Source organism: Dryobates pubescens, chromosome 23, assembly GCF_014839835.1.
Source record: "Dryobates pubescens isolate bDryPub1 chromosome 23, bDryPub1.pri, whole genome shotgun sequence".
Classification (NCBI taxonomy): domain Eukaryota; kingdom Metazoa; phylum Chordata; class Aves; order Piciformes; family Picidae; genus Dryobates; species Dryobates pubescens.
This window is the reverse complement of record NC_071634.1, coordinates 14408410-14425536: the sequence shown is the minus strand read 5'-3', so window position 1 is coordinate 14425536 and position 17127 is coordinate 14408410. Positions and strand designations below refer to the sequence as shown.

General features: G+C 48.8%; 1 protein-coding gene across 1 annotated transcript in view; it reads right to left on the bottom strand.

Annotated features, from left to right (window-relative positions):
* The window catches only part of SFXN5 (sideroflexin 5), a 93695-nt gene that overhangs the window by 42530 nt on the left and 34038 nt on the right, over positions 1-17127 (bottom strand). Inside the window, 6 exon segments of the mRNA XM_054172096.1 lie at positions 4552-4617; positions 5511-5567; positions 5994-6047; positions 11485-11510; positions 13395-13449; positions 14509-14535. Coding sequence (XP_054028071.1) covers positions 4552-4617; positions 5511-5567; positions 5994-6047; positions 11485-11510; positions 13395-13449; positions 14509-14535 — 285 coding nt within the window.

Sequence of the window (17127 nt, the reverse complement as noted above, 5' to 3'; positions counted from 1 at the left end):
TGAGCAGGAAAAGAAGGGATTCATGCTGATGACAAACATGATTTGGCAGAGGTGCTGGAGTGTGCCCAGAGAAGGGCAAGAAAGCTGGTGAAGGATCTAGAGCACAAATCTTGTGAGGAGTGGCTGAGTGGTTCAAAAGCCCCTGGAGGGGTTCATAAACCATGCAGATGTGGCACTGAGGGACATGATTTAGTGGTGACCTGGCAGTGCTGGGCTAGCAGTTGGACTTAAACTAAATATCTTTTCCTACCAAAACAATTCTATGATTCTATGTTTTCTTGACTGTGTGTGACTCAGGGCAGGGAGAACATACTTCAGGTTAGGAAAGATGCTGAGTTGCTGGAAGGTGTCCAGAGAAGGGCAGCAAAGCTGGGGAGGGGTCTGGAGCACAGCCCTGTGAGGAGAGGCTGAGGGAGCTGGGGTTGCTTAGCCTGGAGAAGAGGAGGCTCAGGGGAGACCTTCTTGCTGTCTACAACTACCTGAAGGGAGGTTGTAGCCAGGAGGGGGTTGGTCTCTTCTCCCAGGCAACCAGCACCGAACAAGAGGACACAGTCTCAAGCTGCGCCAGGTTTAGGCTGGATGTTAGGAAGAAGTTCTTCACAGAAAGAGAGATTGGCCATTGGGATGTGCTGCCCAGGGAGGTGGTGGAGTCACCATCACTGGAGGTGTTTAAGAAGAGACTGGCTGAGGCACTTGGTGCCATGGTTGAGTTGATTAGATGGTGTTGGGTGATAGGTTGGACTTGATGGTCTCGAAGGTCTTTTCCAACCTGGTGAATTCTGTTCTACAATTTGCACTAGCAAAGAGCCCTATCTTGCTTGATCTAGAAAGCAGATCAGGGCAGGGATACATGACAAAAAATGTCTACAGAGCTTGAAACTGAAAGAACCATCCCTTGCTCCGGGCACTCTGGGGCACCAACCCCGCTCCTTCCTGTGGCCTCGGTGCCATGGGCTGCTCTTCCATCCCTGCTCCCCTTACACACTTAACACACACACACACACCATTTTTCACTCTCCTTTCTAGGTGGAGGTGCCCCTGTGGATTTTTCTAATCCCAGCTCCCTCTTCCTGATAATTGTCTGAGAGGCGTGCAGAGCAGCTGCATTGACAGCCTGCGAATTTGGTGTGATGCCCATAATCAGCTTGTGAGACGGTGCGGGAGGCCACCCACTGCCCTCGGACTCGCTGCCACTTAGGGCAGGCAAGAAACACTTAGAAGCCAGAGGAAGCTGGTGTAAAGTAGGGTGAGAGATGGGAGGGAATGGAGCACGGCCAGATGCCTCCTTGAGGGTGGAGCTAGGAGCAAAATCACAGAAGGCTGGAGGAGCTGGTGACAAACTTCTGCTTGCCACTTGAAGTTTTTAAAGGAAGCAGTGTCTGGCTCTTGACTACAGACTCAAACACTACCATTCCTGCACATCATCTTCTCTAGTGATTCATGGATGCCAGGTCCAGGTACCTGAAGACACTAGAAGAGAGCCTGGTGATTCATCCATCAAGCCCATAAACCTTCTGGATGTGACCACCCAGTCAGTTTCTTATCCACCAATCAGTCCACCCACCAAATCTGGATCTCTCCACCTTAGAGAGAAGGATGTCGGGGGGACCACATCCCAGCTGATGTAGTCACCAAAGTTATTAATGGCATTAAAAGGTAAGCCAAAGGGGAACGTTCAAGCCTCAAGCAGGTGCCTTTGAAGTGTATAGATCAATACAAAACACCCAGCCTGGGTGGCAGTCATGGTTACAGGACACTGCGTCTCTCTCTTACACAAAGGAAGACAAAACACCTACTTCTGTCAGAATTTAGCTCAGGTTGCTAAGTGAAGACCACGTCTTTATTTGCCTCTGCACTGACAGAGGGGAAGGAGGGAGTCTGGCTACTTTATTCATGGGGGAAACCCTCCACTCAAGAGGTGATTGACCTCACACATGTGGCTTTGGTTCCCCTTCCACGGAGAGTGCAGAGGGTGAGAAGCACAATCACAAGTCAACTGATCTGTCATTTCAAGAGCCCTCTCCCCGCCTGGCTTGCCAGCTGCAAACCTGGAAGGGGCTCTCTTTAATTAATACCGGGGCTCAGCAGCCCATTGGAAGCAGTGGCAGTAGTGCTCAGGTCATCTGGTCCTAATGGGCTCACACTGGGAGGTGATTTGTTGCTAACTGACAGCAGTGATCAGTTAATGAGGGCTGAGGCCTCCCCGACCCAGTGCAAGGAACCTCAGGGTTATTGCTATATTGTTTGTCACTGTCATTTAATAAACCCCTCGCAATGCTGGAGGAGATGCTTGATATTAATCCAGATATTTATGATAAAGCCACCACTCCTGGCACTGCAGCACGTTCCCCAGCCTGCTCTGCTTTGGGAATTGAGTACTTTAGGCTGGTCTGTGCGCTCAGTCTGGGTTCATCCTGTGGTAACTGGATAAAACAGATGACAGAGAGGAGCAGTACAGCAACCACTGAGCAAGCCAAGCCAGCAACAGGGAAACTCTCCAGCAGAATGGACACTCAAACCCACAAGGCACTTTGGCAACTCTGTCTTTTGCCAAGCAGCACAGAATGGTTTGGGTTGAAATGGACCAGTAAAGGTCCTCTGGTCCAACCCCCCTGCAGTCAGCAGGGACATCTTCAGCTAGATGAGGTTGCTTAAAGTCCCAGACAACCTGAACTGCAATTGTTACAGGGATCTATCACCTGTACGGGCAACTTGGGCTGGGGTCTCACCACCCTCAGTGTAAAACATTTCTTCCACCTAGTCTAAATTTCCCTCTTTGTCCCCTTGTCCTGTCACAACTGGCCCTGCTAAAAAGTCTGACCTCAGCTTTCTTCTAAGCCCCTTTAATTAGTGAAAGGACACCAGAAAGTCTCTCTGGAGCCTTCTCTTCTTCAGGCTGCACAACCTCAACTCAGCCTGTTCTCCCAGCAGAGGGCTTCCAGCCCTCCCAGCATTGTTGTGGCCTCCTCTGGTCCTGCTCCAACAGGTCCATGTCTCTGCTGTGGTAAGGACTCCAGAGCTGGCCCCAGCACTGCAAGTAGGGTCTCAGCAGAGGGGCAGAATCCCCTCCCTCCCCCTGCTGCCCACACTGGGGCTGGGGCTCAACTCAGGACAGGTTTGTTCTGGGCTGTGTGCACTCAGTGCCAGCTCATGTCCAGCTCTTTACCCAGCAGCACCCCTAAGTCCATCTCTGAAGGGCTGCTCTCAATCACACCACCACTCAGCTTTAGAAACAGGAAAAAAATCTTGGCCAGAGGCAAGAAATGCAGCTGACATGGAATCTTTAATGTTCCAGCAGAAAAGGTAGAACCATAAGTTTCAGAGGATTCTCTGAAATCACAATGTAAGGAATAACTTCTGTAAGCTGCTCCTCAGCAATGCCCACAGCTCCTTGGGAAGTAGCTGACCCTGACATAGACCTTAGCTTGTGGAGAAGCTGAGTGTTAAAAGCCTGCTGACTACACCAGGAGACCATGACTGAGCAATGTCAAAGGCTCCTTACAGATCACCTCAGTGATCACCTGAACACCATTTCCAGCTCAAATGCTGTCTGCAGGTCAAAGATGTCATTTGAAACACCCTCAGTTCAAGGTACTGATCCACCAGGAGACTACCTCCAAAAGCCTGCCTCTGCTCAGCTGTCACATTATCATTCTGCAGCTCAAACTCACTCATTTTACTTGGACTAGGCCAATTCACCATGGGGGTGGATGAAGAAGAGTGTGTCCAGCAGATTGAGGGAGGTTCTCCTCCCCCTCTACTCTGCCCTGGTGAGACCTCACCTGGAATACTGCATCCAGTTTTGGGCTCCCCAGTTCAAGAGGGACAGGGATCTACTCAAAGAGTAGATGAAGGGACTGGAGGAGAGGCTGAGAGACATGGGACTTTTCAGTCTAGAGAAGACTGAGAGGGGATTTAATCAATGTTTATAAATATCTGAGGGCTGGGGGTCAAGAGGGAGGGGACAGGATCCGCTCAGTTGTGCCCTGGAATAGGACAAGGGGCAATGGATGGTAACTACAAAACACAAGGTTCCACCTCAACATGAGGAGGAACTTCACTGTGAGGAGCACAGAGCACTGGAACAGGCTGCCCAGAGAGGTTGTGGAGTCTCCTCCTCTAGAGACTTTCAAGACCCATCTGGATGTGTTCCTGTGCGACTTGTGCTAGATTCTCTGGTCCTGCTCTGGCAGGGACGTTGGACTCAATCTTTGGAGTTCCCTTCCAACCCTAACATCCTGTGATGCTGTAATGCCATGGGGGATAATCTGAGTTCACCCAGCAGCAAAGCCACGGTGCAGAGCCCCAAGCAGGGCACAGTGCAGGACGTGCTGGAAGCCATCAGCAGCAGAAGCCTCCTTCTGTTGAAAAGTTTGGGCATGCAGGGCCAGAACCACCTCCCAGTGAAAACATTTTCTGGTGATGGAGACTGAATTCTGTCAATTAGAAGATAAACAGGCTTGGCAATTTAAACAAACATCTCAAATGCACTGCTACAAGGGAGCAGTTAGTGAGTAGTTGAAAGATAGAGAGATATAAAGCGTTACCCACTGCTATTGAGACAGCACTTATGACAGCTCCCAAGTAGCCCTGGATGAACTTGGATGTCGGAGAAGGCTTTTGGAAAAGAAAAACAAAACATATTTTGAATAAACAAACTTCTGGTTATTAAAACACAAGCAAGCTTTTTTGTGTGTGTGTGTGTGTGTGTTTGTTTTGTTTTGGTTGCATTTGTTTGAAACCAGAGACAGGTTTAATGCTGTCATATTGTTCCGTGACACGCGGTCTGTCATCTAGCAGCGGCAAAAGCCAATCGGAGCCTCATGAGCAAGGTTAAAGGGGACGGAAAATTAATTGGCATCAGAAATTTATACTACCAGCAGCTCAAAGGAAGAGCCTGAGTGGAAATTCAGCAAATGGTACAAAATTAGCAATCCTCTCCACGAGTGACGGGCCCCCCAACTTCCCCACGTTAAATGACTGTCTCTGAAATGTTATCTCGAGGAGCTGGATGGCTTCCAGCTCAGCTTCCCAGCTTGAGCTTCCCACATCCTGACAGGGGCTGAATGAAGGCTAAAGTAATTGGGTTGGACCCAATGGTCTCTTGAGGTGCCTTCCAACCTCTAATGTACTGTGATAACAGCCACACCACTTTGTAGCTCCACTGCGGGCAGCACACATTAAGCCCTCAGTTGACAAGAGCATGAACATGGAGCCATGTTCTGCTACCCAAGAACCCAGATGCCATTTTGTGCTCATCTCCGTCCCACACTAAACAATCTCATCCCTGTTAGCAGCATATCCAGGTTCAGCTCAAAGGCACTGAGCATTACTTAGGTGCCTTGAGCGGTTTTGAGACCCTCGTGCCATTTACAGCCTGGGTTTAGCTGGAAATCTCATCACAGCTCTGACTCCAGCATGTCTCTTAGCAGGGGAGAGACAAGACCTCTGTTTCTGTGTCAAAACAGAGCCAAGGTGCTGCACATGCCACAGCTGCTGGGGCTCCTCACCTTGGTCGCGTTGCGGTTTGCATAGTTGACGCAGGCGTTGTGGCTCTGATTCAACCACTGCAGGGGAAACAAGAAGAGAGAGGCACAAACATGACTTTGGGAAAAGAAAAGCCATCTACCAATGCTGGAGCACCCCAGAAGAGTTCCTCTCCCTCTGGAGCAGCTCATAAATTGCCACCTCTTTTCAGCAACTCGTGAATGTCCTGCACCTGATTTCACGTCCTTCAAAGAGAGGGATGGAGATCCAGTGCCCCATGGGCAGCTCTGCTTCTCCATGGAGAATCACCCGGGTTGGAAGGGACTTGCAGCTAATTCCAGAGCCACCAAACCTTCCCCTGATTAAATCCAGCCACATCATCTCCTCCTAAACTTGAGCACTGCCAGTGCAGAATAGCCACATGCATCATCAGTCTGCCCCCTAGACACAAGCCAGCTGCTCCTTTCCTTCCCGTCATGTTCTCCAGCCACTCAGACAAGTGTTACCTGCCAAAACACAGTGGATGCCAGCGTCTGGTTGGGCAAGAGAAGACCAACAACCTGCAAGACAAGAGATTTCTCATTAGCAAAAGCCTTGCTGGTTTGCTCTTCCAGGCATGCAGTCAGCACAGTTACTGAACTTCCCTTCAGTCTGCTGTCTCTCCATTTTCCAGGGGTGAAATTGGGCAACGTAGCTGCCCCTGAATGCTTTGCACCTTTATTGCTTGCCACACGCCTTGGAAAGGTCCTGGCAGCAGATACTGCCCAAAGATTATTTCTGGAGGATAACACAAACCCTGAGTGAAGGCAAGAGTTCAAAGTTGGTACTACTGGCAGTGACGAGGGGTTTCTTGTTTTCCTCTGGCACACTCACTGTTTCAGGCACAAGAAAGAACAGTGATTTGAACATCTGAAGACAGCAGTGCCACCTGGAAGCACATGTGCTTCTGTTTGGGAGCCTGAATTTTGTTTTCAAAGGAGAGAATTGTTGATGTGTCACACTCATAGCTGCAAAAACTCCTGCTTGGGTTACGAGCTCAGGTTGACTCTTGCCAGCTCCCAGAGGCTGACAACTGCCTGTCCCATCACATCTGGCCAAGGGCTGCCTGCTCCCACAGGCTTTGCAAGACCACCCACTGCAGCACTTAAGGTCCCACATGTGTGGTGTCTATACAGTCCTGAGAGCACTGCCAGAATCCTTCCTACCTTCTTTTGTGGCAATTTGCTTTATTAAAGTGTAAGGAGTTGAAGAGAAGGAAAAGGATGCAAAGCAAGGGGACTCCTGAAGATAAACTAAAACAAACATGAGGAGTTCTTGGGTAAGGAACAGGCGAGATGAGATACTTCATAAAATCATAGAGTTGCTTAGGTGGGAAAACAACCTTAAGAGTCCAACCCACTGCCAGGTCACCACTCAACCATGTCACTCAGCACCACATCTACACAGCTTTTTAAGCCCTCCATGCATGGGGACTCCACCACTGCCCTGAGCAGCCTGGTCCAGGCCTTGACAGCCCTTTTGGAAAGGAATCTTTCCTCATGTCCAAATTAAACCTCCCTCTTCCTGCTGTCCACACTGTTGCTGTCCCAAGCGAGAGTGCTGTTGGCCTCCTTGGCAACTTGGGCATTTCTTACCATCATTCTTTTCTCTCTTCCTGCACCTTAAATGTATGACAGCTTCTGAAGATGATGTGCTGCTTGTTGAAAGATCCCACTTGCATCTTTGTTAAGAGCATAAAGGCTGAAAAACGCTTAAGTCTACCTAGACTGATTGCCAGGACACTCATGCGACCCGAGACGTCCGCAGGGCATCCGGGCAACAAAGGCTGCGAGTCCCTTCCCACACTCAGACCACCTTCTGCACCATCTTTCCCAAGTTTATCCCTGCAGAAGCTGAGAAGAAAGAGAACCTCCCTGTGGGAGCACTGAGAGCCTGTGGCAGGAGAAAGCCTTCTCCACACATCTGCAGCAGCATCAGTTGAAGAGGAGGCAACTTCTACGCGCAAGGACAGGAGAGAGAAATAACAACAAACAAAAGGGTAGCAGGGTTGGGAGGCCTCATTTCATTTACATCTTCTTCCCTTTCTCCTCCTCCTCCAGCTTTTCCTCCTACAGCCTTTCGTGAAGTTGCAGCGACTTTGTGGGCTGGCAGAGCGCCAAGCTGTGCAAGTTACACTAATTTGCTGCTCCCATTCAAGGCGAGGAGCTTGTCATTAATTACTCCACGGCTGGTCTTCGCCAAATGAATCCAACAGGCGACGAACCTCCTCACCCCGCCACTGACTTACGAGCCTGAAGCCAGCCAGCTAATGAGGCTCTGGTGGAGAGGAGAGGAGAGGAGAGGACTGCAGGCAGCTACTCACATTGTCAGCTGAAGCTGAGCGCCGAGGAGGAACACAAGAGGAAAATAAATAAATAAAGAAGAGCACCCAAAATGTGTATGACTGAAAGAGGCACGTTTGAATGCAAACTCTCCATATGTGCAAGAGTCTGTCAAGAAATGTACAGCTTCACTTTTAATTACTGTCAGGGGAAAAAAAAGAACGAAGCAGGAAAACAAAATAATAATAATAAAAAAGCCCTTCTAATGGCTAGAAAAGCACCAGCCAGGAAATTTCATTGCCTGTCAGGTGTGGGTGGCCCTTGATGGCCCCAAGGCCAGGGCAAAAGCTCCGGCATCCGTTCACTCCGAGGAGCTTGTCAGTGCCTCTGCATCATGAGCCCTCCTCTTGCAAGCCTCAAGGCACAGAATCCCAGAACCCCAGGACCACAAAATCTTAAGGGTCACAAAACCATAGGATCACAGAACCCTAGGATCAGGGAATCAGACAATCACAGAATCATAAAATGGTTGGGTTAGAAGGGCCCTTTTAAAGGTCATCTAGACCAGCCTCCAGTCCTTCAACCAAGCCTTCACTACGTACTTTGATAAATCAACCAGACCTCTCCCATCTTTAAAAGGATAAAGACAATAAGGTGCCTAAAGCTGGGAACAGCAGCACAACTCCTGCTCCATCTTTGCTGCCCTAAATGCAGGTCATTTTTTTTCCTCCTTGGAGCCTTTCACCCCAGAGATGAAATGCAAAACTAGAGTAAAGGCTGTGGATTTGCAGCTGCCCTGAACATCTCACCCCTACAGCTGAGGGAGATAAAGCAAGAGGTTAGCTTTGAGACCAGGAGGGAGCAAATCCACACAAGCTCTGCTCACATTTACATATCATAGAACCAGAGAATCATCATGGCTGGAAGCAACCTTTAAAGATCAGATCCAACCATTAACCCAGCACTGCCAGAGCACAACTCAACCACGTCCCTCAGCACCACATCTACATGGCCTTTCAGCAAATCTTTTGAGCATGTTTCTCCTCATGTCCAACCTAAACCTCCCCTGGAACAATCTGCAGCTGTTTTTCTCTTGTTCCTATTGCCCCCCCGGCACCAACCTCTTTTCAGAGTTGTAGAGAGCAAAACAATCTCCCCTCAGCCTCCTTTTCTCCAGGCTAAACCACCCCAGTTTCCTCAGCAGCTCCTCACAGGAGTTGTACTCTAGACCCTTCACCAGCTTTGTTGCCCTTCTATGGGCACTCTCCAGCACCTCAATGTCATTTTTGGAGTAAGAGGCCCAAATGAATCCAGGATTCATGGTGTGGCTTCATCAGTGCCCAGTACAAGGGGATGATTCCTACCCTGGTCCTGCTGGCCACACTATTGCTGATCCAGGTCATGCTAGTGGTGGGCTTCTTGGGCACACACTGGCTCATATTTATCCTGTCCCTGCTCTGCCACTGCATCCATCTCAGGGACAGAAGCATAAACCTGAGCATGGAAAGGCTGCTGGCTAAAAAGTAAGGCAAATGATTACAACCCAGGGAAAGAATAACCACGGTTTGGTGGTGCCAGGGCAGTAGCTGCATTGGCCAGAAAAAAAGATCCCCACTATCATTTTCAGTAAGACCTTAGACTCTTTCACAGTGAGCTCAACCACACTGCATTACACATCATTAGCTGCAGAGGGGCCAACCACCCCGATGTGTATGCAGGCAGCACGGTGCACTGACTGCTGGGCAGCAGCCCTGTCAACAGAGCCACCCAGTCGTGGCTCTGATGGCAGCTCTGACCCCCAAAGAGCAGGCTGGTTATGGTGGCCGAGGGCAACCGCGCTCCGCCAGCCCGAGCCCAGCGCCGGCACGCTGAGCCTCTCTTGAGGAAATCCCATCCCCCTATGTGAAATGCAAGACTCAAACTGTTTTTATGCTAGAGCAGGCTGCCAATTTTGTCACTAAATTTCACAGATCGATTGGCATAAATGTTACATTTTAATTTTAACATTTGAAACGTTTGGGCTTTTTTTTTTTTTCTTCTTCTTTTTTTTTTCTTCCCTTTTTTTTTTTTCTTTTTTTTTTTTTTCCCCCCCTTTTTTCTTTTTCTTCCCCCCCCCCCCCCTCCTCCTCCCCTTCTCTAAATGACAAGAGGTTCCAGTTTATCCTTTGCAGCCAGTGAAATTGGGCTCATCTGACAGCTCTCGGCTCCTCTGACAGCTCTGGATTTGGGCCGATTTCATTGTCAGTTTGATGCTTAACTCATTTTTGTTTAACCTTTTCTTTTTAAAATGCCCCATACAAAGTTACCACCAAAAGCCTTAAGCACAACAACAAATAGAATCCTAGAACCACAGCAGCGTGGCATGCCTTAGTTCAGAGAGGATCTTTACAGTTCATCTAGTCCAAGCCCACCCTGCAGACAGCAGGGGCATAGTCACCCAGGTTGGAAGGGACCTCTAAAAGTCATCTAGTCCAAGCCCACCATGCAGACAGCAGGGACAGAGACATCTTCAGCTAGAGGACGTTGATCAGAGCCCCATCCAACCTGACCTGGAATGGTTACAGGGATGGGACTTCACTGAGCGAGTCATTCGTCATTGGGATGTGCTGCCCAGGGAGGTGGTGGAGTCGCCATCCCTGGAGGTGTTCAAGAGGGGATTGGCTGTGGCACTTGGTGCCATGGTCTAGTCATGAGGTCTGTGGTGACAGGTTGGACTCAATGATCCTTGAGGTCTCTTCCAACCTTAGTGATACTGACATCTACTACCAAATGGTAACAGCTACAATGATGTCTTCTTTTAGGTGCTGCCAGCCCTGCTGTTGCTGGTCTGGAAAGGATCACTCCCTTCAGGCATGAACTACACCATGGTCCACTGGGTTTAGGAAGATGAAATTCAGCAGGTTTTGCTCCTTCAACTGTTTTAATAAGAGTAGTGTAATAAGCTGATCCAAGAGCTGGTGGTTAGGAGGATCAGGTGTGGGCCAAAGCATGTGTCTCAGTTTTTGCCATTCATAAACAAGGGTTAATCAACCCCTCCTGACACCTCCTGCAGAAGAGCTGAGGTCTTCAGCTCCTGTTCCTGAAGACAAGATGAGTTTGGGAAGAGGAGGAGAATTCTATCCTTTCTGGCTTTTACCCTTGAGAGCACCCTAAAGCTTACAAACCTCACAATAACAAGTACAAACTGCAAATGCCCTTAGCAAGAGCCCCACAGAAAGCTCTCTCTGTGTTTAATGGAGATGAGAATGCAGGGTGCCGGCCTCGCCACGCTGCAGCTCCTCACGTTTGGGAAGCAACTTGCAAAGCATGCAAATGAAAAGGGGAAAAAAAACCCCAAAGTGTCCAAAGATGAAATCAGAGAGTTGCCAAAGTTGCATTTTGCAGGCAGTGAGCTCATCTTGGACTTCCCTTCCCAGAAAGGAAAGAGAAAGCTGAAGATGTTGCAGGGGGTTGGTGAGATCGATGTTAAATAGATAAAACAACTGCAATCACAATGAGCTGTGTCCACAGGGCAGGTTTTGCATGATGAAGGCCTTGCTAATGTGTAGTGGTAAAGGTGGGACCCTGTGTGACATGAGAAGCTAAGGTGGGATTTGGAGAACTGTCTGTGAGTGCTAAAACAGAAACAATAATCTGTCTCTCAGTGCTCACAGAGTGGGGAGAGAATAATACTCACGATGGGTGTTCCAAAGGGAATGTAACCTATTCAAAACAGACAAAAGAGAGAAGAAATAATGTTAATACACAGCTTTGGGATAGGGAAAAAAACCCCACCAAACCCAAATAAACAATCACATCCAAGACATCCATCAGTTCAGAAGAGAAGCCACATTGGCATGATGGGCTGCACCCACTTCCACCAGCTCCATACCACCATGGGGACATCCATGGCCCTACACCTGACACATTAAACATCAACTTAGAGCAGCCTCTTGATCTTTCCCCAGTCTCCTTCCCATTTTCTTTTTGCTTTTCTTGAGTTGTGGTTTAACAGCTTCCCTGCAACTTGTATCATCTAGGCCTTAAAGCTTATTCCAGTAAGCCCAGTCTGTGCCAGTACGTGGTAGAAGCACTTCAGAAAGCATTGTGTGGTTGAGCTGGGCTAAGCAGCCAGCAATCACCCCAACCAGCAGAAGCAAAGGGATGACAGCTCAGACCAGGGGCTGCTTGGTCTGGACCAGGAGGAGCTGGATGCAGCCATGGTGGTGCTGACAGAGCTGACCCAGTGGCTTGCTGCCACGGAACGGGGGAGATCCTGCCCCCCTTCCCAGGCTCAGTCATGCAAGCTGTTCCCTCCCTTGTGCCAGCTCTGTTGCTCATCAGACCCTCCCACAACCTACCCAGGAAAAAAAGACTCTTCTGCTTTTTGAGCCCCTTTCCCCTCTTGTTGAGCCTGGTCCCATCAGGATGCTGAAGATGCTCCTGAAACCATCTAAGAAGCTGTAGAGCCCATATCAGTTAAGAAGCAGGATCAAGTGGGACCTCCCTCAGTCACCATCTGATTTATCAACCTCTCCACTGGTGATTCTGTATCAGGAGGGGTTTTTTATTTATAGGTCAGCAGAAAAAGGAACAGGAGATAAGCTGAGGAAAGTATATGTGCATCATGGAGGAGAGAGGGACTATTTTAATCATAGGTGTAAATTAAAGGTCTCTATTAGCCAGCAGCCTTCACCCCAAATCTTACTGAGCACTGAGCACCACCAAAATCAAATGCTTCACATTTTTCCCCTGCTCAGGCTGCCAGTTTCTGTGCTAATTATAATTCCTCTGTAACTTCCACTGGAAGGTCTCAGAGCATTTTACCAGTATTACTGAATTAAACCTCCTGGAACCAGTTTACAGTAGGAAAAGGAAAGACCTGGGAGGAAGAAAAATGCCAGAAAAAGTACAGAACAAGGCAGCCAAGCAGTGGGTTCTGGCTCTTCTCCCCTCCACTTCACCCTCAACATCACCCTTCAAAGAACTGGAGGAGAAAAGCCACCAAGCCTGCTCTTTTCCCCTGTCTCCAGTATTCAAGTGAATCTATTCCCCCCAGAAAATATGGAAAAGGTCCTATTTAAATAGGTCCTTTGGGAAAGGGCCAAGGCTGCACTGCAGAGGTAGTTGTGGACCTGTGCACAGCAGATGGACACCCCAAAATGGGAAAGAGGAGGTGATATGGAAAGAAGAGGAAGCCATGGACAAGCTGAGCCATGGCTGTCAGGTACCACCACACACAAGAAAATCGCTCTCAGTCCATTCTCTCCTGGACATGCTCCTTGGGCATCAATCTTCACTGTTTACTACAAAATTAAAATGCCCATTAGAGTGATGGGCACCTCAAAAGTGCCAGAGGAGATGTTGCTTCGAGTCCAGGTTAAAGGCTCTGTGGGAAAGGAAAACATTAAGCACTAGCTCTCGTATTTTGGATCCTAATTCTCCTTCCCTTCATTTGAATTAGTTTCTGGTCTTGGTCTAAATGCTTATGAGGGGCAACTCAAAACCAGGAGAAGAAGCAAAGCAAGCAAACAAACAAAGAACCCCAACCCCTTTGATAGAAATCCCCAGTAAAAGCCACGAGTGCCCAGCCAGGACACTCCATACCTGACATTCGGAAAGGCATGAAGATGGTCTCATTTGTGTCGGGGTGGATGATGGCCTGCAAAACAGTCAGCAAACAACCTGAAATACCACAAGTGCCTCTTTCTCGGTACTACAATGGCCCCAAAGGCCACCCACTGTTGTACCTTAACCACATGGGGCAAAACAATGTAGATTTAGGAAGGTGAAAGAAACCCAATTTCTGTCCCTGCCTCTTTTCAGCATCTCCACCAAGGTGCAGCTTAATGCCTGGCTGAAACTCTGCCCTGTGAAAGGAAGGCAGAGCCCTCTCTGTGGCAGGGGGATGGGGAGGGCAGGAAAGAGGGTGTAAAATCACTTTATGCTGCTTGTGAAGCCAATGGGTGGCAGGAGACCAACATAAGGACTTGTGTGTGGATGGATTCAGACCAAGGAACATCTCCCCCATCTGCAGGTATGGCTGCATGAGCCTGCTGTAGGAAACCTGAAATGCTACTTCAGGATCTGTCTGAGTTGGGATAAAACCTGCACAGATCTGGCCTGCTCTGGTTGTCACCAGAAGGGTGACCCAAATAAAATCCCTTCAGATGCCACAGGATTTGGATTTGCCAGATAATTCAACCTGTCTGAGTACCCACAGCTTCTCAGGCATCGCTGGCGGCTGCGGACAGCCTACCCTCCATAGGAATCCTCAGCCTGTGTCACCAATGAACAGAGAAGGAAGCTCACTTGGCCCATTTTTACTCCACTTCACAACCAGCCCAGGAGGCTGCACTGGGCTGAACTGGCTGGGGATGAAAAACCAATCCCCAAGCGATCTGGAGCTGCAGAGGAGGAAGGTAGGATAGAGCTACAAGCCTTCCCAAAGAACTGTCAAACTATTTCCAAAAGCCTAGAGACAAGAAATCTTTTGACTAGACAGGAAGGAGAAAATGAAGACATCAAAATATATAAATACCCAAAAAAAAAATATCAATCAGACTCTCTGGTGGCAACAGTGCTTCCTGCATTTACATTTCTGTGGCAAGACAAAACAGCAACTGGCAAAGTCACTAATGGAGAAGAGGATGAAAAGGAAGGGGGGGTGGAAAGCAGCAAGAGTGGAAAATGATAACCAAATACAACAAAATGCTATTACCTGCTTAATTTTTTGAGCTCCCCACAGCTAGAAAAAGAGAAGAGAACATTTCATTAAAAAAACAACCACCCTAACAACCCAGCAGTGCAATTTTATACCCAACCCCAATTATTCATCTTTGAGCTGCTGTTGTAAGGCAATGCTTTAAACCAGCCTCATTTTCTGCATCCTTCCAGCATGTATTTAAAGATCCCTTACAGACATGGCAAGCTCCTTCAAAGCTGCATGGCCAGCAAGCCCAGCAAGGCAGAGAGGATATTCTTGCTTGTAAGAGAGAACAACAACAGGCAGACTTCACACTCAGCTTTACAAAGGCAGAATTCTCTTGGTAACTCTGCCACACGTAGATCTCAAGGTAAATTTAGCACAGGCTCTCCCTGGATCAGCTTCCTGCAGGCACTGAGGCTTGCTGGGGAACAAAGGTGCAGCAAGCCCTGCAGAGAAATACAGTAAGTATCTCTTCAAATGAAACCCAGAGTCAGAAGAAGTCAGCTGCTGGTTTTTATGTTCCACAAGAAGGGAAAGGCACTGAAAAAAATGCTTGTGAAGAGGGAAAAAAACCCATCTCATTTAAAACTCTCACAAGCTCTCACTGCTATTTACTCACTGTAACTCAGCAGCAGCACCACAACACCTCAAATCAGGCTTAGGCAGAGATCTACAAGCACTGAGGAAGAAACACAGAATCATAGAATGGTTTGAGTTGGAAAGTCACAGGCAGGGACACTTGCCACTAGACCAAGATGCTCAAGGCCTGGTCCAACCTGGCCTTGACTCACACATGAGGTGCAGGTAGAGCTCATGAGCAGGTGCACAGCATCAGGAGATGCTCTGGCAGATACAGAAACCCACAGTTTGCCCCCTGTGAGGGCTTCCCTCCATGAATTACACCTCTATGTAGCTTATGATCTCCAAATAAAAAATATCCCCATTCCAAGGTACCTCCTTCCAGACAGGGTCTGAGACCAAGTCTCCTGTAAAACACCACGACAGATCATTGCCTTTAATATTAAGCCCTGTTCTGCTCAGCTCAAGCCTGGCTTCAACTTCAAGCAGCTTGTGTCCCACCTCTGTCTGACAGCCCCCAGTGCTGCCTGGTTTTGTTCTTCATGCAGGTACCTGGAGCTGCTGAAAGCCACCCTTTAACCTCTGCTTAAAGGGAAAATGCCATCAAATCCCTGGGAGCCAGCAGCCTGGCTGTTTCCTTGGCCAGGAACGTTTGCCAATCTTTTAGCCACCCTCGTGGCTCTTTTACATCTTTCCAATTTGTCAACATCCTCTTGAAGCAAGGGCGCCAGAAACGAGACAAATTATTCCAACAAGAGCTGTCCCCGTGCCAAGCCAAGGGCAGGCTAACCTGAGGAGCTCTGCTCTTGCTGTTGATCAGTCTGAAGGCAGTGACAGCTCTTTTTGCTTGGAGAGCTCACCATTACCCACCTAAGCCCCTACCCAGGTGCCCTGGGCATGCTCTGCCTTGCAGGCACTCACACTTCACATCTTATTGTGGTATAAATTAAGCCCCCTTCCACCACTTCTCCCCCCTGAGTGCCACCCCCAAGTATAAATTCATTAAAATACAGAATCACAGAACCCCAGCACAGTGTGGGTTGGAAGGGACCTCTGGAGATCATCCAGTCCAACCCTCCTGGTAAAGCAGGTTGCCCAGGATCACAATGGCCACATGAGTTTAGAATTTCCCCAGAGAAGCAGACTCCACAGCCTCTCTGGGCAGCCTGTTCCAGTAAAGAATTTTTCCCTCCTGTTCAGACATAACTTCCTGGGCTCCAGTTTGGCCCTTGTCCTGCCACTGGGAACCACTGAGAAGAGTCTGGCCCCATCCTCTGGCCCCTCACCCTTTAGCTCTTGCTGAGCACTGATCAGATGCCCTCTTAGGCTGCTCTTCTCCAGGCTCAACAGCCCCAGGGATCTCAGCCTTTCCTCCTCACAGAGCTGCTCCAGGCCCCTCAGCATCTTCACAGCCTCCACTTGACTCCCTCCAGGATCTCCCTGTCTCAAACTGGGAAGCCCAAAGCCTATATGTGGTCTCACTAAGGCAGAGTAGAGACAGAGGAGAACTTCCCTCAACTCACTGGTCACACTTTTCTGAATGTACCCCAGGATTCCATTTGTCTGCACAAAGCCTCAGAGGGCTGGAGGCAGCATGCCCAGACATCCACCAGGGCTGTTCTACACCTGCCTGCCCACCAGCTCAAGGACTTCCACGAGGTGGAAGTGGAAATCCTCCAGCTGCAGGTGACCACTCAAAGCACCCTAGCAACCCCGTGGCTGCCCAGGTCTCGCCTGGCTTAGATGAGAACCAAACCCCGGGGAATTTTTCCTCCCTAGCTGGAAGCACCAAGACTAGCAAAAAGGAAGAGGGATGGTTTCTGAGCCAGCACTATGGCTTTTTTGGTCAAATTATCTAATTTCATTAATTGATCCCAATATTTATGCATTTCCCTGCTGCAGTGCAAATATTGTTAGAACATGCGATTTCATTACTTCTCCGAAAGAGACTTTGCAAGATGCACCTGATGAGTCACCTAAAGATTCTGCCAGCTCATTTTCACTTTCTCTTTTTTTTTTTTTCCCTCCTCCCCCCCTTCTTTTTTTTTTTTT